At 39.3% G+C, this 27,199-nt stretch overlaps 1 protein-coding gene across 1 annotated transcript; it reads right to left on the reverse strand.

Annotated features, from left to right (window-relative positions):
* Window positions 1–1,131: 1,131 nt before the first annotated feature.
* Window positions 1,132–10,875, reverse strand: LOC139657605 (metalloreductase STEAP3-like). Its single transcript, XM_071535496.1, has 5 exons — window positions 10,384–10,875; window positions 8,346–8,673; window positions 6,716–6,915; window positions 5,593–5,757; window positions 1,132–4,439 (listed from the first exon to the last, which is right to left on the reverse strand). The coding sequence occupies exons 1-5, from the start codon at window positions 10,873–10,875 to the stop codon at window positions 4,152–4,154; spliced, it is 1,473 nt and encodes a 490-aa protein (XP_071391597.1). The 3' UTR covers window positions 1,132–4,151.
* Window positions 10,876–27,199: the final 16,324 nt, after the last annotated feature.

A 27,199-nucleotide genomic window follows, 5' to 3' on the forward strand; every position in this document is an offset into this window, starting at 1 on the left:
TGTGTAGGCCAGGACATCTCTGCAGCACCACAATATTTCATTTAAAATGCTATTTTGACACATTTCACCTTTAACAAATATTGCGCCTCCTGTGATTTGAAAATTGCAGTAGGCCATATTGCGATTTCGATAAAATTTCGATTAATTGTTCAGCGCTATCATTATCTATTCACCCCCATGTCAGTCAAAACTCCATTCAAATTCATGGAAGTGCCAAACATGTGGTGAGTTAACCTGAGTTAACCCCTGTAATTTCATTTTAGCCTCATCCTGAACTATTGAAGATAACAGGGCCATCTTTTTACAGCTAAAAAAAAAAATGTAAAATGTCCATTAAATTTCTCCAAAGTGTTTTGTAGCCAAATGACTGTACTGTGGGGCCAATATTTCCCTCAGTATCTCCTGTAGTTTCCTCACTGACTGATCTGTTCGCCCTACATCACTCTAGTGGAAGTGCTTGCTGCTCTAGGGTGTAGCATTGTAGATTAGGATTGTAGATACTGTGAAAACACAGTAAATATTAAGGAAAATACTGGACTTTTGGATCCACAGTGTAATTGTTTGACTACAAAACACTTGGAGTATGCTGCACAAGCTGTTCTGAGAAGGTTTATGGACAGAAGGCTGAGATGGAACTATGAGAGCTAACTCACTGTGTTTGGCTTCAACTGACATGGGTGTGAGTAGATATAGATATGGCGATATGGTTGAAATCAATATCATGATAATCATAAGGATTTTTCTCGATATCAATATATATCACGATATGGTTCATGTATGCAAAATCATGTTAAATAATCAAATTAATGTTCATCTCATTGGACCGAATGGTAATGTTAGGTGTGATGTCAAACAAAACAGAAATTTTCAAATAATATTCCTACCATACCTCATTTTTATCAGTTTTTAAGTAAAATTTGCTTGTCATCATCAATTTAGACAGCAGAAATGTGTGTCACGATATTAAAATATCTTCATATCATCACGATATGATTCCACTGAAAGACGATAAACGATAATAATGAATTATCACCCAGCCCTAACTTATTGCTTTAATGTTGGAGGCACTGCTGCTGAAACTGTGACTTCACCCTAATTTTGACAACACTGTTTTTCTGTTGTTTCGTTAACAGCTAATGAAACAGAATTGGCCTTCTTCAGGAAAGAAGATTATGGTCTCTACAAAGCAAATCCACAATGTGCCTGGTGACCGCAGCATTCCACATTTCAGCATTCCTACAATAAGAGGAGGTTCTCAGAGGACGGAGGTCAAGCATGCCAAAGCCAAGTGTTTTAATTTGTGCATTTGTTTTTAAAAACGAAAAGTTTACGATTCACTCCACTGGTATGCCTTTTTATTTTAAACAGTGAATGTGATTATGGTTATTCATTTGCAATATGTTAAATAAAGTTTCCCATCAGATTAAGTGTATTGATTGTTGTTTCATATAGAGTGTGTTTAATGAAATCAAACTTATTAACAGAATAGTCTTTATTGCAGTGTAGTGGTTTGTATCTGCTCACCACTGAACTCTAGATCAGTGATTCTCAACCTTTTTCATATCAAGGACCCCCATTTGATGAGATTTTGTTTCTCGGACCCAAATCTGTGAATATTTTCATTGTTAGATATGATTTTGTCCAGATTTCCATGACTGTCTGTATTGTAGGTAGAGAGATAACAGAGAAACTATGATCAAAACAGTCATTCTTCTACATTCTCTAATTGTGTTAACTTGTAAATGAAATAATGCTGAAGTTTAACAATACATCAAATTTGCAGGGGACCCCCTGGAACCCCCACAAGGACCCCTGGTGGTCCTCGGACCCCACGTTAGGAACCACTGATCTAGATGTTGAGCTTTGGTTGTGAGAACATACAGAGGAATTATAATATATACAATGCATATTACTTTACATTGGAGTAAAGTTAGTTTTGGTTATGAGAAAAAGCATTTGTGAAATTACAGAGATGTGCAGCAAGTACAGATCCACTATATAGATGGAAGTATGATCCATCTGTCATATCGGTATAATATTTAACAAAAGGCACATATGTTTTTACAATCCCTGACTGTAGATTTGTTTTTCATCAAATATCAAGGTGAACATTTAAAAACACTTAAACTGGTAATCTGCAAGATCCTCATCCTTATTTTAAACATTCGCTCTCCATCTTTGTCCCTCAGCCTCATTTCTGTGGTGTTTCTGCACTGCACTAGATCACCTGTCAATCAAAAATATGGGCGGAGCTTGGATTTTCTGTTGCTGCAGTTTGAGTTTCTCTTTTCTTTGTCTGTTCAGCCATGGTGGCTATCACTGCTCATGCTAACTACCCAGTTCTTCTGTTTCTCCTTCTACTTAAGCTTACATTAATAAGGTTGAATCACTATTATGACATATTAATTGGCGAGAGAAGCAAAACAGACATTTATTTATGTGAAAAGGTCAGAGTATTACTGTCAGAAATATGATTTAAAAAAAAGTTAAAATCTTCCCAAATAATGCCCTTTCACAAGTACATTCAATAGTTATCCCTTATCCATCATCTGTCATGTCTGTTTGCATTATCATTGCTTTAAAAGTGTCTGAAACAGGTCAGTCAGAAAATGTAATAAGTCAAAGGCTCTACTGTGACAGAGCTCCAGTGAAATGTCTTTACTGTGGCCTCTACTGCCGCTGCTCTGAGACACCAAGACGCGTCAGACTGAAACAAGCAGGACTTTCCTCCCTTAATGATACCGAGAGGACTTGCTGTTCGACCTTTGTGTTGTGTACTATGAAAAAAAAAATCTCAGTCGCAGTCAATTGAGGCGTAAAAATGAAACAGTGGGTTCCCATAATTGTCATAGCAGGAGGTAGTTGGATAATGGGGGAGATCAGTTTGATAAATGTCCCTCATTTTCTTGAAATTCAACAAATCTGTTATGCCTTCACTTGACTTTTTAGTAACTCTAGTGTGTTCACCTGCGTATTAAACTTTAGGAAAGTCTTATGTATGTAGTATGTAGTAAAGTATGTACACAGTAATACTAAGTACTTAATGAAAATTGCACTTACATTGTGTTGCTTCACCCTTGTAAGTGTGAAGGTGATTTTCATTAGTACATACACAGTATTAGTGTGTACTTACAATACTTTTCTATACGTTAATACACTGGAATAAGGCCATTGTAAAGTACATTCAAATTAAAAGTGCTACATGTCTCCTACGCTATGAACACACATCACACCTGGGTCAAATACCATCTGCAAATATGTGATAGTGTTCGGTTTAACCTGCTTGTACCAGATGGGCAGGGTTGATGACATCACCACAGCTAAGTGTCAGGTAAGCTGACCGTCACAATAAAGTATACCAAATAAACTTTTAAAAAACTTAAAAACTTTTAAAACTTGTGATTGTCTACACTTGCTGGAACTCATTTAGTAACAAGCACCACCCATTTGGCACATAAGCAGGCTAAAACAACCCATTAAAAGTATTTGCAAATAATGTTTAAAGCTGCACTAGGCAAGACTGTTATATAAAAATAGAATATATTTAAATGACAAAGTGCAGCTGTGACAGAAGAGACAATCCAAAATTAAATTCTGGTGTTGGTTATGGTCAGTGGTGGAAAATCTTCTCCCAACAAATGATCGTTAGCCTTGTTCCTGAAGATTTTTTCACTGCCTCCACCCTTACCAAATGTAGGTCCAAGGGATGTGAACTGACTTACAAAGGAAAAATTCAGTACCTTACAAATGAGATTTGTCATTTTTGTTAGTGATATATAAGAGGATAAAATACCCTCTTACAAAGTAAAAAAAAAAATCGCTACATCTTCAAAGATCTTCTTACAAAGGCATTTGGCAAGGCAGTGAAAAAATCTTATACCATTCTTAATATCTTAATACCATTCTGAGTTTTACTGTGAGCAGTTACTAACTTCTGCTTTTGTAAGGCAGCGCAGTTTACTGAGGTCACGTGATTTCTGGGTAATGAAGTCCTTCAAACTTTTCAGTTATCTCTTGCTGCCACTTGGGGCCGCCAAAGTGCAAAGTTGCCTTGTGCAGCTTTAACCGAAGTCAGCCACACATTTGCATTCCCTTTCATCATTTTCACGGCAGGATCGACACACAGTTCTTTTCCACACATCTCCGGCTCCTCAGACGTCGCCAAAGTTTTGAGGAGGAGCCTCTTCGATCGGCTCCTGGTCGCGGGGGCAGCGGTGACGCGAACTCTCCCAGCCCCGGCGGATCTTTGCCAGTCTGAACGCCAGGCAGGGCAGCGCCAGCAAGACCCGGCCCACCAGGACGACACAAGGCAGGATCAGAGCCAGAAGGAAGACCGGCGGCAGGAAGTACGGGTAGGCCAGAGAGGAGAAGGCAAAGTCCCAGCCGAAGAACAGAGTGTGCATGATGGAGAGAGTTAAGGCGGCGTAACCAAGTCCTGACTGGAGAGACAGAGGAAGATGTTGTATATGCAGTAAAGAGAAGTTCGGTTCACAAATTATGACAAGGGGAGTTTGGAAATTACACACTGATGTAAAGTGAGGACCTTTGCTTGAAAGATTTGCTAAGAATGATCACAGATGTAATGCATGCTTTTTGTGATTGGTGTGTTTTTTGCGCCTACAAATATTTTGAATCTGAATCTTGCCTAACAGCATCACCCTGGGCTTACATACTTAAAGGATAAGGCTGGTGTTTTTTAATGCATTGCTTACCGTCAACAAATCCTATGAAAATAACAAAATCAGCAATGATTCTGTTTTGCCAACAAGTCTCGTCCATGTAGCCGGTGCCCAATGCAGCCATGTCCCAGCAGCCATAGAACTCCATTGTATTTAAAAAACGGTTAAAAACCCGTCACAGAGCCATGCTGCTGCTCTGTAGCATATTTCATCATCACGATGCACCGGGCCGGACGACTTTTTCTTAATAAGCCGGCTGTAAACATGTTTGCGATCTCAGGAAAGTAGTTCCGTAGCACAGAAAATAGTCCCCGGCGTAATGAAGAATTTGTTCCCACTTGAATTTGAATTGGTAATAACTGCAACAGCCTGACTTTTCGTGGTTTTTAAAATTGAACCTATGTCTTTGTGAGCTGTATTTCAAGGTTTTCAGCTTACAATTGGAGCCAATGACTTCCGGGCTGATGGCTAAAAACGGTACGTGGGAAGTCAGAAAGTAACAGGAGTAGAGCAAACACATTGCTGATTTTGTTATTTTCATAGGATTTGTTGATGACAAGCAATGCATTAAAAAACACCAGTAAAAATATGTAAAAATACACCCGTCTTTTCAGCTCAGATCACAAAGTGGGGCTGAAGAAGAGAAAAGTGGTATAAAGCATCACAGACTGGCCGGGTTGGTGAACAGTTTACTGACTACACCTTACAGGATTTCTGGGTATTCACTTGTTTTTTTAACAGTTGCAGTACCTCTTGCTGCCATTCGGGGGCCAAAGTTTCCTGGTGCAGCTTTAACAGACGACTTGCCCATTTTCATCGCAGCAGATATTTTAATAATCCCTAAATGGATTTTACACTACCTGTTTCATGAGGTTCCATATGAAAATTGTTCATAATATTGTAACTTGCTAACCTGCACAAATGTAAACTCCCTCCAGTTGAGGGCATTTCCCACGGAGGGTAGAGAGGTGATAGCCAGCAGAGTGAGGACTCCAAGTCCCAGAATTCCACAGGACAGGTAGAGGTCAGACCTCCACACCTGCTGCTCCACCCAGGAGTTCTCAACGCCGGCTTTCACCTAAAAGAGAAGGATACACTGTGAAAAACAAACCAACAATATCATAGCCGAAGTTCTCAAGCCACAGGACCAGGTCTCGTAAAAACACTGTGCTAATCTTGCCATATGTGGACACAGTAGAAACAAGAAGCTGAGCCAAACAAACAAGCATTCAGAGTCTAGACTCCAGGGTAGGGCTGAACGTTTTTGAAAAAAATATCTAATTGCGATTATTTTGACTGATATTGCAATTGCAATATGATTTGCGATATTAGAGGGAATGATAATTTTTACATCATTATTCTCATTTTCATTGAAAAATATTATATAGTATAAGTATTAAAATGATTATGGTGTGATTTTTGCGGGGATCTGTACCAAACAAAGATGTTTTCTTAAGTCTGTAGAATATGATGTGTAGGCCAGGACATCTCTGCAGCACCACAATATTTCATTTAAAATGCTATTTTGACACATTTCACCTTTAACAAATATTGCGCCTCCTGCGATTTGAAAATTGCAGTAGGCCATATTGTGATTTCGATAAAATTTCGATTAATTGTTCAGCCCTAATCCAGGGCAAAATAAATCAAATGTAAGAAGCTGATAACTACGGAGCCCCTAAAGTCCCGAAAGGTGATATTTTTTTTATCTTGTGCACACAAGTTAATTATCTTGTGCGCACAAGATAAAAAAAATCACCTTGTGCGCACAAGATAATTAACTTGTTCCCACAAGATAATTAACTTGTGCGCAGAAGTTAAGTGACAATGTGCAAATACTAGGCTACTGGCCCATTTTTGGGTGAACTAAATATGCAAGAGTAGTCTTACATGTCACTGTTTATAACACAGGGCGTTGGACGGGCCCTTTAAAAAAAAAATTTGGGGCATAAATTAAGAGTATACCCACTTCTCCAGGCACCACTACACCACTGCACACACACACACACACACACACACACCAGCCCAGCGCTCACCTGTCGGTAGGCTGCGTTGAGCAGTGTGTACCCAGCAGCCCTGCGGAGCGTCAGACACATGCTGTAGACGGCGTGGGCCCCGGCGCAGAGGAAGCTCAGCAGGCCGAGCTGCTTGCGTCGGCACAGCCAGCGGTCCAGCCAGCCGGGGAATCTCTCGTACTTGGTTCCTCTGCCCAGCTGGAGGACGGCAGCCACCAGACCTGACGGGAAACATCACTTACTTTTTCCAAACTTTTTTTGCCTGCAATTTCCAAACTTATTGACACCTGGAAATGACCAAATTGTTTTTCAGTACATTTCCAGACTTTCCAGACAGACGTAGAAACCCCATTTACATGAAAAGCTCTGTTCAGAAACTACACCCATTTTGGGAAAGAATTGTGATCTCACATTCATCTTTCAATATCTCTAAAATATAGAGCCAGTGTGTAAAAGTGTCATAATTTTGTCAACGAAGGACTTAACTTACACACTATCTTTTAAAAAGTAATAGAATTTGTTTAAGTTGGAGTTATCTTGTTAGAGTTACATGTTAGAGTTGGTGTCAGCAGTCTTTCTTACTAGGTTATGGTTTCACCCGTTAGTTAGTTTTGACTGTCAGCAGAATATCTCAAAATTTTATGAATGGATTTCCACAAAATTTGGTGGACAGATCGGACTTGGGCCAAGGAACAAGTGATTCGATTTTGGTGGTGATCCAGATCTGGGATGTCCCCCATTACATGATTATCGTTTTTTTAGCCAAAACCATGAAACTAAAGGATATAGAGACTTGATTCCAAATCCTAAGGGGATGTTTGCAGCAAGAAATCAGCTGAATTGAAAATTTCAAGTTCAAAATTCAACTTGTCATCTGCGTAAACAACAATGAAATTTGAGTGTTAGGAATGATGTCTTTGGTACGGAAGCCGCGAACGGCCGTGCTTGCAATTATTTTTTTAATACCGTTATCTCGAGATCACGAGTTAATTATTTCGTTATCTCGAGAAATCGGCCTTTTGTTTTCTCGAGATAACGGGTTAATTTATCTCGTTATCTCGAGAAAACAAAAGGCCGATTTCTCGAGATAACGGGATAATTTATCGCGAGAAAACGACTTTTGTTTTCTCGAGATCACGGGATGATTATGGAGAACTCGAAAGTGAGTGTCTGGTTCATTTGATCACACCTGATTTCAGCCTTCAAGATCACTGTCATGACTGTCGGGGAGGATTCATAACTGAACAGGAAGTCAAGGCATAAACGTGTAGTTTTGTTTTTAGCAAACAAAACTACACGTTTTCTCGTGATGAATTATCTCGTTATCTCGAGAAATCGGCCTTTTGTTTTCTCGAGATATCGCGATAAATTAACCCGTTATCTCGAGAAAACGAGCTTTGTTATCTGGAGATAACGAAATAATTAAGTCGTGATCTCGAGATAACGGCATTAAAAAAAGAATTGCAAGCACGGCAAGTTCTCGGCTTCCGTACTTTGGGTGCAAGTTGGAAAATTGTTCAGCGTTGGCGGAGGTTTGCGCTCTCCAAGCAGCTTCTAGTCAACTGTTAGAGTAGATGTCAGTATTTTCAAATTCTGGCTATCTCATTTTGGAGTGAACCTCTTTATTCAATGCTCTGTGTTTGCTCGGTACCTGGTAGATAGACTAGCGCCAGTGTGACCAGAGAGACTGCCGGCAGCGTCTGGTTCACCGTCTGCAGTGGCAGCTGGTAGAAGTTGTTCTCTCCGTGGTCGAGGTAGGGCAGCAGCACGTGCCGCAGGAAGTTGTAGCCGTAGAAGAAGAGGAAGAGGAGGAGCGTGACCAGGACGGGGCCTCCCCAGGGCGGGAAGAGCTGGAGCGGGGCTTCCTCGATGGCCCTGGAGGCGGCCAGACCCCCCAGGTCCACGGGGCTGAAGCCCAGACGACGGACCAGCTGGACCACCGCGGCTTTGGAGTCGCGGCAGTCACCGCAGATCAGGACCTGAGGTGGGGGGGGGCGGGGGAGAAATGCTTATACAGAGAAGATTTTCACAGGTGGTTTATTGGTGTCTCACAGGTTCAGGTGCAGTCCATGTGCTCGTGTTGTCATGGGCTTGAATCTGGCTTGTGGTGTTCGGTGTGGATCTTTCAATTTTCAAGTCCTTACTCAAATGGAATGAATGAATGAGGAATTTTATTTAGCATTTTAAACATATCCTTTTTTTTTTTTTTGCCTTTATTTGAAAAGTTGAAAGTGGAGACAGACAGGAAACACTGGGAGAGAGAAAAGGATGACATGCAACAAAGGTCCTGGGCCGGTTTCGACCCCAGTACGTTGTGTTTATACCAGTGGTTCTCAATGTGGGGAGAAAGGAGATGTATCTCTCTATGGTTGGGGTTAAATTATGGAACACTGCTAATATACATTTAAGAATGTGTAATGATTTTTATTTATTATTATTATTTTATTTCTGGAGGGTAGCTTAAATTATGCTTCTGCCTGTGCCTTTTTAGTCACTACTTAATACATAGATTGTTGATTTTGTTTATACTATGTCTGTCTAGACTGCTTTATACTTATTGTATTGTGTGTGATGACTGAATAAAAATACTACTACTACTACTACTAACGTGACTAAGGTTTTCTTAGTCCACCCCGATCCAATAAATCAATCAAAATACTTTACTCATCCCTCAAAGGGCAGTTCAAGGCGAGTTCATAAACAACAAGAGACCATAATATACAATAATTCATACACATCATTCATACATAGGGTTGCAAAATTCCGGGAATTTTCAAAGTTGGAAACTTTCCATGGGAATTAACGGGAATTTATGGGAATTAACGGGAATTTATGGGAATAAACGGGAATAAACCAGGAATTTACTAAATTGAAGGTATGCTCTTAATAGGGAACTTAAATATAGTTGGGGAAAATATATTTTAGCATAATCCTGACTAAAACAACCAGATATCATGCAAGTACAGTTGAATATCTATGCTATTCCTCAATCACATGCACACATAGCACACTGCTTACTGCAGGGCTATTGAGACCACGCCCCCTACATGCACTGTGCATTCCTGTGCATTTTTGTTCATTTTTGAATGGGTTGGGTCGGGGGGATGAGTAATATTTAACTCAACATTCATGGTTTTGTTCTTCAATGAAAGAATTGATTGTTCAATAAAATATTTAACACTTGATAAAGTTCTACTTACAAATAAATCTGTTTTAATTGTATTATTTTGGATGGATGTCTGCTTATAACAAAACAAATATTTATGCTTGGATATGATACCTTTCCATTAAATTACCCTCAATTCCCAGTTAATTCCCATAAATTCCCATTAATTCCCATAAATTCCCATAATTCCCATGGAAAGTTTCCAATTTGGAATATTTCCAAAATTCCCCAGCTTAACTTCCCATGGAAATTTACCGGAAACTTTCCGGAAATTTACCGGAAATTTTCCACCCCTTTGCAACCCTATTCATACATCATTCATACACATTCATACAGCTTTACAACATACCTACATTCACCCATTCACACACACATTTTTGGGGTTCAGTGTCTTGCCCAAGGACACTTCCACATGCGGACCGGAGGAGCCGGGGATCGAACCACCGACCTTCTGATCAGCGGACGACCCGCCCTACCTCCTGCCGCCCCCTCTGGAATAAAAGCCAACCTTCCTCCACCTCACCTGCCTGCTGCCGTCGTGCGCCCCGGCCTGCAGCGCCCAGGCAGAGAGCACGTTGAAGCCCTTCACCACCCGGCTCTGCGGGAAGAGCTCGGCCAGCCGCTCGGCGTTGGACGGCTCCCCGCCGTTCGGCCCGGCGGCGTTGCTCACGTCCACCAGCACCTTCCCGGCGAGCCCGTCCCGCAGCCCCGCCAGCGTGTGGTAGTGCTCCGGGTAGAGGGCGGCGAAGACCACCCCGTCCGCCCCGTCCACCGCCTCCCGCTGGGACCGCAGCCGCACCCCTTCGGGAAAGAGACCGCTGGCGATGCGCCGGGGGTCGCGGCTGCCCACCACCACCCCGAAACCGGACGCCACCAGCCGGATCGCCAGGGAGCGGGAGTAGTCTCCCGAGCCGATGATGCCGACCACGGGGGCTCCCGGGCGCCGGGGCGGGGGCCCTGGGGAGTCGGGGTCGGAATCTGCCAACAAGGGCGTCTTCATGTCGCCCCCGGGCATGCTGGTCCGCTGGAGCTGCAAGTAGAAGAGGAATCATTACTGGTGTGATGCCATGGGACAAGGTTTGATGATGATGATGATGATGATGATGAGGGGCATCAATTCACTTAACCCGAAACTACACTGCCAGTAGGGCTGGGCGATATGGTTGAAATCAATATCATGATAATCATAAGGATTTTTCTCGATATCAATATATATCACGATATGGTTCATAATGCAAAATCACGTTAAATAATCAAATTAATGTTCATCTCATTGAACCGAATGGTAATGTTAGGTGTGATGTCAAACAAAACTGAAATATTCAAATAATATTCCTACCATACCTCATTTTATGAGAGTTTTTAAGTAAAATTTGCTTGTCATCATCAATTTAGACAGCAGAAATGTGTGTCATGATATCAAAATATCTTCATATCATCACGATATGATTCCACTGAAAGACGATAAACGATAATATTAAATTATCGCCCAGCCCTAACTGCCAGTTAAAAGTTTGGACCCACCTGATTGAATGTTCTATGTTTTTCATTATCTCAAAGCCATTTTGATCTATAGGCTTCTGCTTAAATACTTGAAATGTGTTTCTTAGACAAATATAAATAGTGAAGTTGATCCTATGTATGAATTTCTTTCCAAAGCCTTTGCCTTTCCATCAAGGCAAAGGGCGGCTACTTTAAAGAATCTAAAATATAAGATAGTTTTGACTTTTTTAGTTTAACACTTTTTTGGTCACTGCATAATCCCATTTGTGTTATTTCATAGTTTTGATGTCTTTACTATTATTCTAAAATGTGGAAAAATAGTAAAAATAAAGAAAAATGTGGTGCGTTCAAACTTTTGACTGGTAGTGTATGACAAAGTCTAATAACGTTTACATTTGACACCTAAACTTTCAAACCTGCATATATTGACAACATTTATGGGGACACAGTTTTAAGACAGTTACCAGTTAGGGCAATGCAAAACTAACTCTGCCCACTTCTGTGTTAAGTTGTATGTGATTGTTGTTTTTGGCTGCTGGTCAGACAAGTCAGCAATTTGAAGAATGGGAACTGGGAACTGAGAACTCGTGACGAGCATTTGTCATTATTTTTGACATTTTATAGACTTTTATAGGTCAATTGATTAATCGAGTAAATAATTAATAAATTGATGTGTGATGAAAATTATCGTTAGTTGTAGCCCAAACAATTCCAAAATAATAATTATTTTGTAACGTATAAGGCCTTATTTCAAAAAAAAAAAAAAGAGGAGCAGTAGCTGATAACTGACAAGATTATATTACAAGATTATTATAAGACCAAAGTGGTAAATTACTGAACACGGGGAACATTGGTCCTAAATGCTGCCCTGATATGTTTTTTTTTTGTTTTTTTTTAGATATGTCATTAAAATAAATAAACAATTTTACCAGAACTTTGCTCCGTATTATAATAAACAAAAACCACATTCACTTAGGGCACCACACCTAACTGACGCCCGTGATGATGATGATGATAAATTAGGCAGCTGTTCAGTGATGTTCAGAGATATTCTATGTATTTAAAGAGCCAATCATCGCTCTATAACAGAGTAGAAGCAGCAGGATTACGTCACGATTGTCAACATAAGCTGTAGTTTATGTATTTATGATAACACAAATGTTAATTACTGTCCTCCTGCTAGGGTAAAAGTCCGAGCACAATGCAAATACACCTAAATATCTACAAATAGACCTAAATATAAACCTACATATCAAAAGCCGCATGTTTAATCAAGCAACTAAGCCATACACGTTCCTACAGAAAGCATTAAAAGCCACTTACTGTACGTTTATTGTCGTTATAGCAGACAGTGTGCTGTTCCCGTCATGTGTCCGCCCGGCTGTCCTGTGTTGTAACGAGACCACGCCCACCAGCTCCACTGCTGCCTTCAGGTGCTCCTTGGAAGCTCCGAGCTCCGAGATTCGAGGTCAAAATACGATTTGTCGCGCATGTGTGTTTTTTGGTCAGCAATATGGACATTTGGATGGGATACAATTATTTATTTTAGAAATCGAGTGGCAAAGAGCTACTTTATGTTGCAGCTGCAGGCATCTAATTGATGTTTTAATGAATTTATTAGCCAAAAGTGTATAGGCGTGTGTAGGCGATTTGTTCCACTAGACTTGTTAGGGTGCCAGTAATGATGTAGGTCTTCATTACAGCTTTTGTAGCAATATGAAGAATCTCTAGGCTATATTTTAGCTGTTGTCTCTTCACCAATACCAACATCAACACCAAAAAGACAAGTTATAAATATGCATGACAACTAAAAATGTGTGAAAATGTAAATAAGCAAAATACCAATTATGTAGATTGGATGCCAAACAATACCAGATAATAATGAAACACATTTCTTATAATATTGATAGCCTTTAATAGAAAATCCCAACTCTCCCATTAGTCTTACCGCTTTATTGGCTCGTTCATGCGCGTTCCGCTTGTAATTGAAATATTCCCGACAGCACCTGAAGGCAGCACATCTGTGAGCTCAAGATAAAACGAAACTTATCCTTGTCCAGCTCCCAGCTGACTGGGCCTGCTGATAATAGAAGGGTTTCATAAAAGCGAACCAGTTAGCTGTCATGCATAGGAAACAGGGAAACTAAATAAATTACAGGAAACCTCAGAAATAAAGGGACAAATATGGTAAAATACACATCTGCCACCGGGTGTCACTGTTCTGCTGTGATATAAAGTGTTGAATTCCATGAGCTTTTAAAACAAAGAAATATATATATTACTATTTTAATTGTTTAGTCAAATTCATTTATTTATATTATATATTCATTTACATTGTTTTTATTAATGTATTTAATTACATACATTTGTCTAAATCAGTGATTCTCAACCTTTTTCATATCGAGAACCCCTAATTTAGTCCACATTAAGGCCACAGACGCCCATTTGATGAGATTTTCTCTCTCAAACTCAAATCTGAGAATATTTTTATTGTTAGATATGATTTTGTCCAGAATTCCATGACTGTCTGTATTGTAGGTAGAGAGATAACAGAGAAACAATGATCAAAACAGTCATTCTTCTACATTCTCTAATTGTGTTAACTTCTTGTAAATGAAATAATTCTGAAGTTTAACAATTTATCAGTTTGCTGGGGACCCCCTGGAACGCCCTCAAGGACCCCTGGTGGTCCCTGGACCCCACGTTGAGAACCACTGGTCTAAATGATCTCCCACCTGCTGACCTCTGACCTTCCAGATTTGGAAATAACATAAAATGAATGTTGATTCTCATGAGCTGTGAGAGCTAAACAAACAAATACACTGGACTGGGTAAAACTGCAGTGTCAATGCAATGTAGATATCACTTTTATGTAAGTATGATCTGAGTAGGCTACAATGTGAAAGATTACATATGGAAACACAATAAGTACAATTGTTGTCACTGCATGCAAGTCCCACAATTCTCTCTGGATAGTTGAAATAAGTCCTTCACTCATGTAAACAGGAAAAAACCACTGTGCACTCTACTGTCCAGGAGGAGCTGCACTGTTAAAACATGATGATAAGATGAATATTTCCTCCAGGAGACTGAAATCACTTGTTAAGATGTTTGGGAATGAAGCAAGCACAATAATGCCAGTGGAATGTCCTACTCAAGTACTGTTACTTTGCTGATATTTCATTAAAGTAAAAGTAAAAGTACTGATGTAAAAATCTACTGAAGTAAAGGTAAAAAGTGTCTCATTTAGTGTCCTCAGAGTCTCAAGTGTCCTCAGAGTAAAAGTTACTGAGTTACTTTTTTTAGAAAAGATAACGTTGCTAGATTTGAACTTTCCCATGCGATTCTAAAAGAGTTCAAACTAGATTCTTTTAATTTGGAAAAATTACAAAATTAAAAATTAAAAAAATTGCAAAATAAAGTGCACAAAGTCAGGTTACTCGGCTCACTGTGAATGGACAATATATCAATTTACAACTGTCCAGTTTCTGTTGCTGATGGAGAGACCCAACATCTGCAGGGGCGTGTCTAGGGGGTGGCCAGGGGTGGCACTGGTCACCCCTGAAATCTGATTGGCCACCCCAGGTGCCACCCCAAAATCCTGAGTTATGACTGGCTGATGGCCATGTTAGAGGCGGGACCATCAAGCCAGTTAATTTCTTTTGCCAAAACTACCTTGAGTTCCAAGAAACACGCCAAGGGGAGCAAAGAGAAAACCAAATTAGTGATCAATGTGAAAAAAAGTCAGAATTCTCACTTGGAATTCAGAATTCTGACCTGGGACCTGCCTACATCCTTCCTAAATGCCGCACTCAGTGCCACCCTTGCTTGAGTCTGTGCCCCACCTCGGCCACCCCAGTCAAAATGGCCTGGACACGCCACTGAACATGTCCTCTGTAATGGCAAGGCAGCTTTATTTGTATAGCACATTTCATACACTGAGGCAATTCAAAGTGCTTTACAGAGTAATAAAAAATACAGTAAAGGTAAAAAAATGTACAATTAAAAAGTGCAAAAGAGATCCACAAGATAAAAGTAAACTAGTACAGTTCAAATCAAGTGAAATCGAAAGATAAAAGAAAAGACAGTGCAAGAGGATTGGAAAAGTGCATTAAAATCATATTTAAAAGAAAAATAAAAAATATATAAATAAATAAATATTTATTAGTAATGGATGAGATTTAAAATGTAGTTAAGTACAATGCTTAAGTACAAATAAGTAAATGTATAATTACTGACTTACTGACTTTGTGTAGTCCAAAAAGTACACAAAGAAGCTACTCCTAGTCCCACCCTTGATTAATGCCTTACCTTAATCAGATCCAGTCCTTTTAGGTGTTGCTGTATTACCAAATCCCCATCAGTAACTTATTTGAAGTCTCATCTTCAGTCGGACACCAGCGTCTGTTTGACCTTTCCACTCTGGACCAGCCGCTCTCGGAGCCGCCCTGCGGACGGAGGCGGCTGACATTTTGGGCTCAGCCAGTGACTCAGCTGCTGCAACATATAGGCCAACAGCCACAGAGCAGCAGCATCACGGCCCCTTCACTGACACCAAGACATTTAAGTTTTGACTCGGACTGTAATGAGTTAACGGACTGAAACACCACAGATGTTATGGATGGATTGACTAGTTGAGCAGTTGAGCTTTGTTGAGTCTTCACAGCATACGACCATGTAGTCTGACACCATCACCTCTCCTCCTGCCATACCATTTATTAGCCTAGTAAATTAACCCTATCATGCATGGTGTCCACTACAGTGAACAGATACCTAACTCCTTCAAAATAAAATATATTGAAAAAAAAAAGTTATTGGCATGATTTTTCATTTGTTTAAAAGTAAAAACAAACATTAAAATAAAATATTACTTTGTGATTTAATAATTCATGCATGAAAGGGTTTTAATAATAAGTTTGAGTTCCGGGTGACTACATTTTTAACTAAAATTAGGGCATAAGGGCATAAGAACAGACTGCATTTTGACTAAAATGAAAATAATTTTTCATTGAAAACCTAAGACTAAACCTAAAACTCTTTTTAGGTTTAAGTTTCCGTCAACTAAATTTTAAGTAAAACTAATGCATTATGTGATGACATAATAAAAATAAAAAAATCTGTGAATGACTAAGACTAAAACTAAAATGAAAATCCCTGCCAGAATTAACACAGTTATTAGGTGAAACTTTAATGATCCTCAAGGGAAAATTAGGTGAAGGGAACAGTGTCGCCTCTGTTGGTCACTTTCTATGTGTGTGTGTGTGTGTGTGTGTGTGTGTGTGTGTGTGTGTGTGTGTGCCATGATCTCTGTGATGGCTTGTCTTGCTGAATCTTATCATGGCACCCAAGGTTGTAAAGTATTATCTGTATTTTTGAACGTTCTGGTTGTTCGGTTTGTGATTTAGATTGTGTGTGTGTGTGTGTGTGTGCATGTGTGTGTTTGAGAGAGAGAGAGGTCAGTGAGGCACTAACAGGTGAGGCAGGCCAGCTGTCACCCTCGGCTCTGCAGAGCTGAGATATCAAACTCACCTCACCGCCACACGACAGCCTTAAAATGCCTGTGTCCTGCTGAGAGTCAAGAGGGGACACAGACAGGGTTTGTAATGCACAAGGGGAAATCTGAAATGGGGGACATCTTCAGGTAAAGTAATATCTGTCCTGGGGCCCTTCAGGCTCTGAATACCTGGGCAACATTGGCTTGTAAAATTTGTGAGCGAAGAACTCCAACTATTTCCTCCTCTTCCTGTTTAGAGATTCCTGCCGCTCTCTTTCTCTCAATCCCTGTCTTTATCTGAACGGTTGGAATGAACTTGAAAGTTGGACTGCTGTGTTTCAGTAGTCAGGGCAAACTGACACTGTCTGTGTTAGGCTATATGTAACGATTGTCCTAAAAATGTTCACTTTTAGGACATTTTTTAATCATTTTATTCCAGCATCCTGCAGTGTTTTACCACCTAGCTGGAGCTCCAAGCAGGTTAGAACAAATGCTAAGAACTCCAAAAATAAACACAATAATGGCAGCGCTCCAGTTTTTTTGGGAAAAAAAATAAGGCCTTATTTAAAAGAAAAAAATAAGAAAAAGAAAAAAAAAAAGAAAAAGAAAAAAAATCTTACCCCATTCATGGATTTCTCTACGCATTTCTTTAAACCCTGCTTGGAGCATTTTTGGAAGTCAGTTTATACTTGGCAGAAAAAAACAACCAGAAGGTCACAGTAACCAGACATTCTTCAAATGCTAAGGTCTGCTGTCCGCCTCAACATGCAATAATGCAACGCAAGGCAACCCTCTAACAGAGCCGGCCCAAGCCTTTATGGGGCCCTAAGCAGAATTTGGTTTGGGGGCCCCCCACCGCCTCGGCGCCGCCAATACTATTGACTATTGTCAATGCTTGATCATTCGCACACCTACTGTAAATCTAACACACCCATTATCAATTTTATTAGTTGTAGCTGTGTTGCTTACATCATACCAATGTCAGCCTGGCATGTTTTTACCCTTCTATGGTTTGTAATCTTAAAAGGTAGCAAACTCACAAGAGTGGTCTGGTGTTAATTTGCACTTTAATATTCAAAGTGATACAGTACTAAGTGGCATACTGAATGTGGTACTGAAAAGTAACTAAATAAACCAGCAGACAATGCATTTACTGTAAACAAGTTAACCACTTTACTTGCTTTTGGTTTAAAAAATTTGCAACGTGCAAAAGTGCAGAACAACAATCAACTACAATTAAAATCAAATAACTTAGATAAACAGTACCTCCTTCAGTAAAGTTCCCTCTTATATAAAAAATAAATGCAAATGTAAAAAACAGACAATATTAAAATAAATTAAATAAATACTTAAATAATGACATAAAATGAACAGAGGAACCTGTAACAAGATAACGTGATCCTGCCTGAAAAGAATCGTGATATGATATATTTGCCATATCGCCCAGACGCCCACCTGTAATGCAAACATACCGTTATCTTTCTGTTTTTTTTTCTCATCTTCATTACTTTTTTGCTGCATCGACGCAGAGGAGAGGACTGGAACCTAACGTTAGTCTGACTGACTGTGCTTATATCAAAAGTGACATGAACGTGACACCAGCTCTGACAGAGGCAGCGGGAATTGATTGAACCAGTAGTATTAGCTAGCCAGCCTGTTAACATAATATTGCGTTTTTGTATGATTACCATTGACATAATATAATGTATCACAAAATTTTTTTTTTAAAATTTCAAGCGTTCTTGGGGGCCCTAAGCAGGCGGGGGCCAGCCTTGCCCTCTAAACCAGTGATTTTTTAAACATAATTTCAACCTCTACGCATAAATATTACACTGCACAAAGCAATTCTTGATCCTTATATTGTCATTGCACAGTCACAAGAAACACGGGCCGGCTGCATTCTTTATTTAACTCATATTTTCTTCTCCGCAACAATATGAACTTCTAATTTATCACAATCTAGTGACTGCTGAAAGAAAACAGATGCAGGATCGATGCATGCGGAGGCTCTTCCTGGTCACTGGGGCTTAAAGCTTTTATATAATTCTAACCAATCTTTTTTTTTTTTTTTTTTTTTTTTTTTTTTGTGAAGCAGTGAACTGGAACAGGACCTGTGGGCAGCTTTGTTCTCACGCTCATCTGCATTGTAAATCAGGAGCCGGCAGGGCTGATATCTCTGTCAAGGTGAAGCGGGTTTCGGAGGCCGTGGTCCACTGACCCACTGCTGCTGCGTTCCGGAAGCTTCGCCGAGCGTGACGCCGCGTGATGAAAAATCTGAGCGCCACATTTAAAATATTAAGAATATTAAGTTGTTGTTTTTTTTTTTTCCTTCTATCATCTCTGAATCAAAATCCGAATCGTTTCTATCACCGAGAAACGATAAATGTCCTGGAGTTTGTGTTGGTGACGTGATACGGACAACTTAAGGCAGAAAAAACAGGCAAAAATATTAAGGCAGTTCAACTTAAAAACAGAGGTTTCCACAAATATGCCGTGTGCTTACGTAAGCGTGAACCAACCAATTTCAACCAATAATATCATGACATCCACCTATCAATCATTCTTCAACCTCTAGCTAGCCACACCGGTCATATAAAACCGCACTTCACCGTTTCTGGGTCGTAGTAGCTGACAGAGCAATATGGAGAGAGATAGGAAGAGATGTGTGTTTGGATATCAGTGGGCAAAAACTTTGTTTTCATTTCCAAAACAATGTCACTGAGGTCTAATTCATTCATCTCTCCTTGTCCTCCTCCTGATCTAACAGCAGGTGAGGGAGGTGTGTGTGGAGCCAACAGTCCTCTGTAGCTCCGTTTCTCTCTGTAGCTCCGTATCGCGCTAAACTCTAAGCCCCGCCCACTGTTTAGCGGTCCAATCAAATGCGAAGGATTTGATTTAAATCCCTCTTGTAACTGTACACCGCTCAAATGTTCCGTTTCACTGGGAAATACGTCACAGTACAGAAGCTAAAGACGCTCTAACTTCCGTTTCAGTGGGACTTTAAGACAATAAGTTCAATCAACAAATGTCTAGTCATGCTGATTCATGTTTCCAAGTTGAATGCATTAATTGATCTGAAATCATTCAAACTTGAACTTGAACTGAAATCCAGTTTTATTAATTTTTTCACAAGGTTTGCTAGGTTTAAGTTTGAGTTCCTCTTGTATCACATGATTAATACACAGCTCAGCATATAGTCTGCAGCTGCAATACACTTACTTGTAATAGATTGTACCCTCATGTGCATCAGAGAGAAACTTACTTGATTGTGAATTTCCAAAGTCATAGATAAGATAGATAGTAGATTTTATCATGTTTATTTTTTGGTTTTTTTGTTTTTTTATCAGAAATTGACCTATGATTCACCAAACATACATACATAAGAAGTCTCTATCCTGTAACTTCATTCAAACCAGAAGAAGGAAGAGTTTCTGGAGAGTTAAACCGAATGCAATGCATACTGGGAAGTCTGCTAATAAACTAACAGTGTTGAGTTTAGTGAATGCTTTATAAGGCATTCTTCCAACTCATAATTTTAAGTCACAAGATGTGAACTCATGATTTTAAGTCATTAAGCTCATAACTAGCACTTTTACATTGAAATTGACAAACACATCTATATACATTGTGTTAATGGATAAAGATGAGTTGATTTCACTAAATTGCACTATGAGTTTTTACAGTGTAGAGAATCATAGCTTCATATAACAATTCATATAACCACATCATATATCACATTTAGCAGGGTTTGGGGTCAATTCATGAATGAAATCATCAATTTCAATTCAACTGAGGAATTGGAATTTGATTAAAAAAAAACAAAAAACGACAGGAAACAGAATTGGAATTGAATTGGAATTTCAGGAAGTCTAATTTGTTTCAGTGAAATTCCATGTTATTTTTTCTTGTCACATATCTGAGATTACAGTAGTGTTATACATTATCAATACTGAATATCATAAAATGTTAAAGCAACATTTCAGGTGGCATTTGATGCAGAACGTGTAATGGTAATCCATACATTATGATTGAATGTGTTTGATTTGTTGAACTGTCTTTTATTTGATTCATAATGTTTTGATTTATAATGCTCAGCGAGTCGAGACACACTCTCTTAGAAGTGGAATTTCATGGAATTTCATGGAATTCAGTTTCAGTTTCCTGTCATTCCAATTCAATTCACATTCTGTCTCCTTACAGCTGGGAGACTTTCACACTCACACTGCAGGAGCTGAAGTGGAGTTTACCATGAAGTCTCAGTTTAGTTCATGAATGGCCCCCAACCCTGGTATTTATTCCACACATACAGCACTAAGGGACAGTTAATACTTACCGCAGACAGGAGACTACAGTGTGTCTTACACTGTATGATATTCAGCATTTCAGATGCTAATAGCAGACCTGCATGTCATGATCTGAAAGCTATTTTATTTTAGCAATTATGCCCAAGAGGGAATGTTTAATTACATTGATTATGAGTGCGACAGTGATGTGGTTAGCATCTGTATGTCAAAGTTGTTATAAACTGATAAGTTGATTAGTCGGGGATATTCTCGTCAAGAATATCCCCAAGGGAATTATGGCTTTTGTTCACTGATTATCAATGCATATCTGCTGTCTGAAGTTATATTATATTCAATGTAGAATAAATTCCTGTGAATAAAATCAAAAAGATAACTAAATCCCTAATTATCTCACTAACCAATCCATGAAGGACAGGTTTTTTTTTAACAGAATAGTTGGAATGCCTGTATGTTAAGCCTAAGGACATTTTTAAGAATGGGTTGTTTTGAAACGGGCCTGTAACAACGCATTATGTAATAAGACCGCATTATGTAATAACTTGACAAAATGTAATACATTTTCACCTCATTATGTAATAACACCCACATTTTGTAATAAATTATTAAATATTGCAGTGGTTATTACAAAATGCAAGAGTTGCACTTTTTTATGATGAAAATGTAATAATACAGTGCATTATGTAACAAAATGTATGTAAATCAGAACTGACGGGATTACATTTCACTGTGATTGTACCTGAATGATTACGCGTGACAAATAAAAACTTTATTGATTGATTGATCAGGACTCAAAACCACACTGTTCGTGGATGCTTTTAGTTAAGTTATTTGAGTTCTTTAAAAAAAGTTAAACTTATTTAAAATCTTGTTTTTATCTACACCACTTTTTATTTATTCATTGTTCTTATAAATCTTTTAATCTTTGTAAAGCACCTTGAATTGCCACTGTGTATGACAAATAACCACCGCAATATGTAATAATTTATTACAAAATCCGGAGAAATTTATTACATATTGCGTTCAGGCTGTGTATTACAAAATGCGGCGGATTATTACAAAATGCAGGTGTTATTACATAATGAAGTGAAATTTTATTACATTTTGTGGAGTTATAACATAATGCGGTGTTATTACATAATGCGTTGTGTAGGGCCTTTAACCTTGATAGTGGGCGACGGCGGGGGGATGGCTGTTAGACTTGTTTATTGACCTCAGGGTGTGACATTATTCCCCAAATGTCTCCCCTTGATTCGCTCCTGCAGCCTCTGAGGAACAGAAGCCAGGCTGCTGTGAAACTGGGTCAGTCCGACCGAAGGCAAGGAGCCGCACAGAGAGCGAGGCACAAGTCCACCACACACCAACGTGATGACAGACTGGAGTTTTAGTCCTGCAAAAAGCTGGTCTGGAGGCAGCCAACATCTCATTGGTTGAGTTCCTCAGTGGGCGGAGTAGTGCAAGTCAACTGGCCAATTTGAATGGTAATGAAGGAACTCTGGCCAAGTAAGTATTACACGGCTACTTACTAAAGAAATCAATAATTTGACACAAAATATTGATTTAAAAATGATTTTATTGATTTAAAAATGATTTTATTGCTTCCGCTACAAAAAATAGTCCGTTAGATTCTACGGTTGGAACGGCATCCATAGCCTTCTTAAGATTAGCCTGGTGTTTGGTGATTAGCCTCCACTAACCTTTGGTGTTTATTTCATGTCTGTCTTCTTCAATTTTGTCGATTTCTCTGTCGTCCAGCTCTTTGTGTCTTTTAACCTCTCTTGCTTTTTCTGCGCTGTTTTCCTGTTCTCTTTTTCTTTTCTTTACTGGGGACAGTTCAGCCGTTAACCGTGAATGGAAAGTTTCGTGCTCTCCAAATATATTAAAATTATTATTAGAAAAGTCTTCCATGGTGTTTTCTGATGGAGTAACGGAAAGCTAACGTTTTTTTTTGCCACAGGGTGTCGCGAATGAGCTGAGCTGACGTTATTAAATTTAAATTAACCGTTAAATTTACCGGACTTCTTTCTGCGGATTGATATGATTGGACGTGGTCCTCCAGAGTCTATGATCAGAACTGTGTCCATGGCAACGATCTGTTATTCATAGCAGCGGTCTGCTATTCAGAAATAACAGACCGTAGAATGCCGTAATTGACCAATCAGAGTTGAGTATTCAACAAAGCTGTGTAATAAATAAAAATAAAAAATATTTTGATTTTGATTTTTTAATTTTTTTAGCTAGCTTACCTAGATAGCTATTAGATAGCTTCATTTTTCAGTTAGCCACAGAGTGCTAGGCTTCGTAATATTAGCTTCCTCTTCTCTTACCTCTTGTCTTTTTCAGTGAGCTTCAGTCTGACGTTACCATAGAGATATAACACTAGAGGGGACATGTCATAGAGAATTCCTATTCTGGAATGGGACCATATGGCAGCCATCTTACCTGGGTCAACTTCTCAGCTGACTGTCATTGGAATCAATGGTGAAAGTGGCTTATGCTGCCATTATAATGCTAATATTTTTTTGAGACATCACTACTACTTTTTATTTAGCTCACTGTATGCAAGACAACTGTGACTGTCGATGGTAGCAAACATGAGCATTTTTTGTAGTTTGTAGATAAAAATAGCTAAACTATGTTAAGTAATTATGTTTTAAATCATAAAGATTATCTTCTGGAAGTATTTTAACGGTGCATTTACTTTACAGAAACTATGAATCCTTTTTTCAAGAAGACTTTATAATTCTCTGATTTCTTTGGTACTCTTTGGTACTGAGTATATATGAAAATCTGCTTACTTACTTAATGTAAAACCCCCAAATGATCTGTTGTTGTAGCAATAGACAGATGTTGGCAGTAATTAAATATCAGCAACACTGAAACACACCTAACAATACACCCAGATAAAATATACAATAAAAGGCAAATGTAATGCCATTAAGTGGTTAGTGACAGCTCTAAGCCAATTCAAGCAGGTAATAATGGACATAAGCCCTCACATTTTTTTTTTTACTATATTGGCATGGCATCTTAGCCTGCAATTGAGATTACAATCCATAAATAAATAATTTATATAGATGCCATCATGTAAACAAGTAGGTTACTACAGTAAAAACAAACATCTCTACACTTCAATCAACTTAAAATCCACAGTAGCCTATACAGATATGCAAATGAATGTCCTCTCTGTCTGCCACCACACGCCACTATGTGTCACTTCCATCATTAAGGTGCGTCTTGGCAGAAATAGCCTGCAATTAACAGACAGCTGTTGTAGTTGCTGGTAAACTGGACCCAGGTAAGATGGCGGACGGTTATCCCACAGTCTATGACGTAACGTCCCCTCTAGTGTTATATCTCTATGGACGTTACTACTTTTTTTTGTCTCCGCCCACTGAGGTTTAACTCAACCAATCAGATTATTTCTGCCTCCAGAGCAGCTCTGCCTCTGAGAAATGTTTGGATATCTAAAACTCCAATCTGTCAGAGAGAAAGAGAGAGAGAGATACGTTGAGTGTGTGTGTGTGTGTGTGTGTGTGTGAGAGAGAGAGATACATTGAGTGTGTGTGTGTGTGTGTGTGTGAGAGAGAGAGAGAGAGAGAGAGAGAGAGAGACTTGCTTTGGCAACCCATATCAATTCAATTCAATTCAATTCAATGTGCTTTATTGGCATGAAAGTTCACAGACAATATTGCCAAAGCATCAAGATGAATATCAGTCTAGGTGTGTGTGTGTGTGTGTTTGTGTGTGTGTGTGAGAGAGTCAGTGCCTGGACAGAGGAACTGGGTTGCTGCAGGTTCAGCTCCCGTACCCAGAGCCTTCATTGCAGAGTGAGGATCAGTAAACTATGTGAAGGAGTTAATGTTTGTTGGTAACAAGGGTTACACATATTTTATATGCAGTACACAATAACATCAACTGTCATGCAGTACCTATATCTCATTGAATTGAACTGAAAGTGTATTGAGAGAGAAAAAGAGAGAGAGGACCCAGATGTACAGCTGCAATCCAATTAAAATGTACAGTAAATTAAGTTGGTAGAGGATCAGTTCAGCATACTGCAAACCCAGTTAGACAGATTTACACATACAATATATCATTGTCAAATTAATTGTGATATCTTTGTATAATTAATAGGGCTGAACAATTAATCAAAATTTTATCGAAATCGCAATATGGCCTCCTGCAATTTTCAAATTGCATGAAATATTGTGGTGCTGCAGAGATGTCCTGGCCTACACATCATATTCTACAGACTTAAGAAAACATCTTTGTTTGGTACAGATCCCCGCAAAAATCACACCATAATCATTTCAATACGTTTTTCAATGAAAATGAGAATAAAGATGTAAAAATGATCATTCCCTCTAATATCGCAAATCATATTGCAATTGCAATATCAGTCAAAATAATCGCAATTAGATATTTTTTCAAAATCGTTCAGCCCTAATGATTAACGTAAACAAACCATGATCGAGACGATTGGTAGCCTCTGTATCACTTTAGGGGCGTTGTTGGTGCTACTGTTTCTCAAAATTAAGACCACCGAAAACCTCACTGCTTTCTGTCACAAAGAGGATGTTGCTTCGTGCCCCCCCCCCCCCCCCCTTATCGTCTTTACAGAAGAGGATCACCATGTTGGAAGTGATTTCTCCATCTTCCTTTCCCTCCTTCCACCATCTGCTGCCAGAAACTCTGAAAGCTTTTAGCTCCGTTTGCTTAGGGAAGAACAGAACCTCTTCCTGTTTTGTGCCGTAAAGCGATCCAGCAGATTTCCCTCCAGATCCACCAGGTGGAGAAACAATGGAGGATGCAGAGTAGAGGCTGAGAGAGGCTGACAGGCTGACCACTGATGGTCTGGTTTGTTTACAGTCATTATACGAATGTCTCAGAATGAATATGGTAATGATTTATTGATGTTCAACTGCTACACGCATGTCATGAAGCCCACTCAGTCACGCAGCACGCTGAGGTCTGAGGCGCTACACCTTGAGCGTTTGACATTGTCTCTCCAGAGTCGCAGCAGCTCCATTGTATCATGCTCAACTCGTCCGGCCTGGGCACTAACCACATCACGTCCTACGGCCAAGACAGATAACGGGAGTAAACAGATGTTACCGGTCCAGTGACGGCATCGATCTTGGCTGGCGGCGGCTTGCCGGACCAAACCGCATCAGGAGGGAGCGACTCTGCGGCCGACGCAGACAGAATCTACCGGAAAACGTCTGCCGGTCTCCAGAGAGAGCAGCGAAAACATCGTATTACCAAAGAGACAGAGAAAAATTACACCGTCTCATGGAGAGATCCAATCAGTGATTTTGCTGAAGGCAAATGTGTAATCAGCCGTAATCTTCTGCCTCTCTCTCTCTCTCTCTCTCTCTCTCTCTCTCAATTCGATTCAGTGAACTTTATTGGAATGATGTACAATTCAGTATATGTTGCCAAAGCAACATATAAATCATTGATAATGATAACAGTAATAGTAATGATAAAAAAAAGTCCAATACTAAATAAACAGTTAGAATAATGTTGTAGAAATGTAGTAATGTAGCAAAATACAGTATAGATTGATGTCAATATTAAGTATAGAAGATTATATCATAGAGCAATGGTTCTCAACGAGGGGTCCGGGGACCACCAGGGGTCCTTGAGGGGGTTCCAGGGGGTCCCCAGCAAATTGATGAATTATTAAACTTCACCATTATTTCATTTACAAGAAGTTAACACAATTGGAGAATGTAGAAGAATGACTGTTTTGATCATAGTTTCTCTGTTATCTCTCTATCTACAATACAGATAGTCATGGAATTCTGGACAAAATCATATCTAACAATAAAAGATATCGTCAGATTTGGGTCCAAGAGACAAAATCTCATCAAATGGGGGTCCGTGGCCCTAATGCGGACTAAATTAGGGGTCCTTGATATGAAAAAGGTTGAGAATCACTGTCATAGTGTATAGTATAGTAACAGTAAAATGTATCAAAATTAAAAATGTATCACCCTCTGTCTCTCTCTTTGTTTTCTTGTCTCCTGCATTTA

Source organism: Centroberyx affinis, unplaced genomic scaffold, assembly GCF_046629955.1.
Source record: "Centroberyx affinis isolate AG114_WGS23_722 - 3 ecotype Tasmania unplaced genomic scaffold, CSIRO-AGI_Caff_v1 ptg002723l_1, whole genome shotgun sequence".
In the NCBI taxonomy this organism is placed as follows: domain Eukaryota; kingdom Metazoa; phylum Chordata; class Actinopteri; order Beryciformes; family Berycidae; genus Centroberyx; species Centroberyx affinis.

Bases quoted from the DNA above. Each gene is read 5' to 3' on its own strand.
- LOC139657605 (XM_071535496.1), bottom strand. From the start codon at position 10,875: ATGCCCGGGGGCGACATGAAGACGCCCTTGTTGGCAGATTCCGACCCC. The intron at 5,758-6,715 runs GTGAGCGCTGGG...CTTCTCTTTTAG, and splicing joins TCAACGCAGCCTACCGACAG to GTGAAAGCCGGCGTTGAGAA. The intron at 4,440-5,592 runs GTTAGCAAGTTA...CTGTCTCTCCAG, and splicing joins GGGAGTTTACATTTGTGCAG to TCAGGACTTGGTTACGCCGC.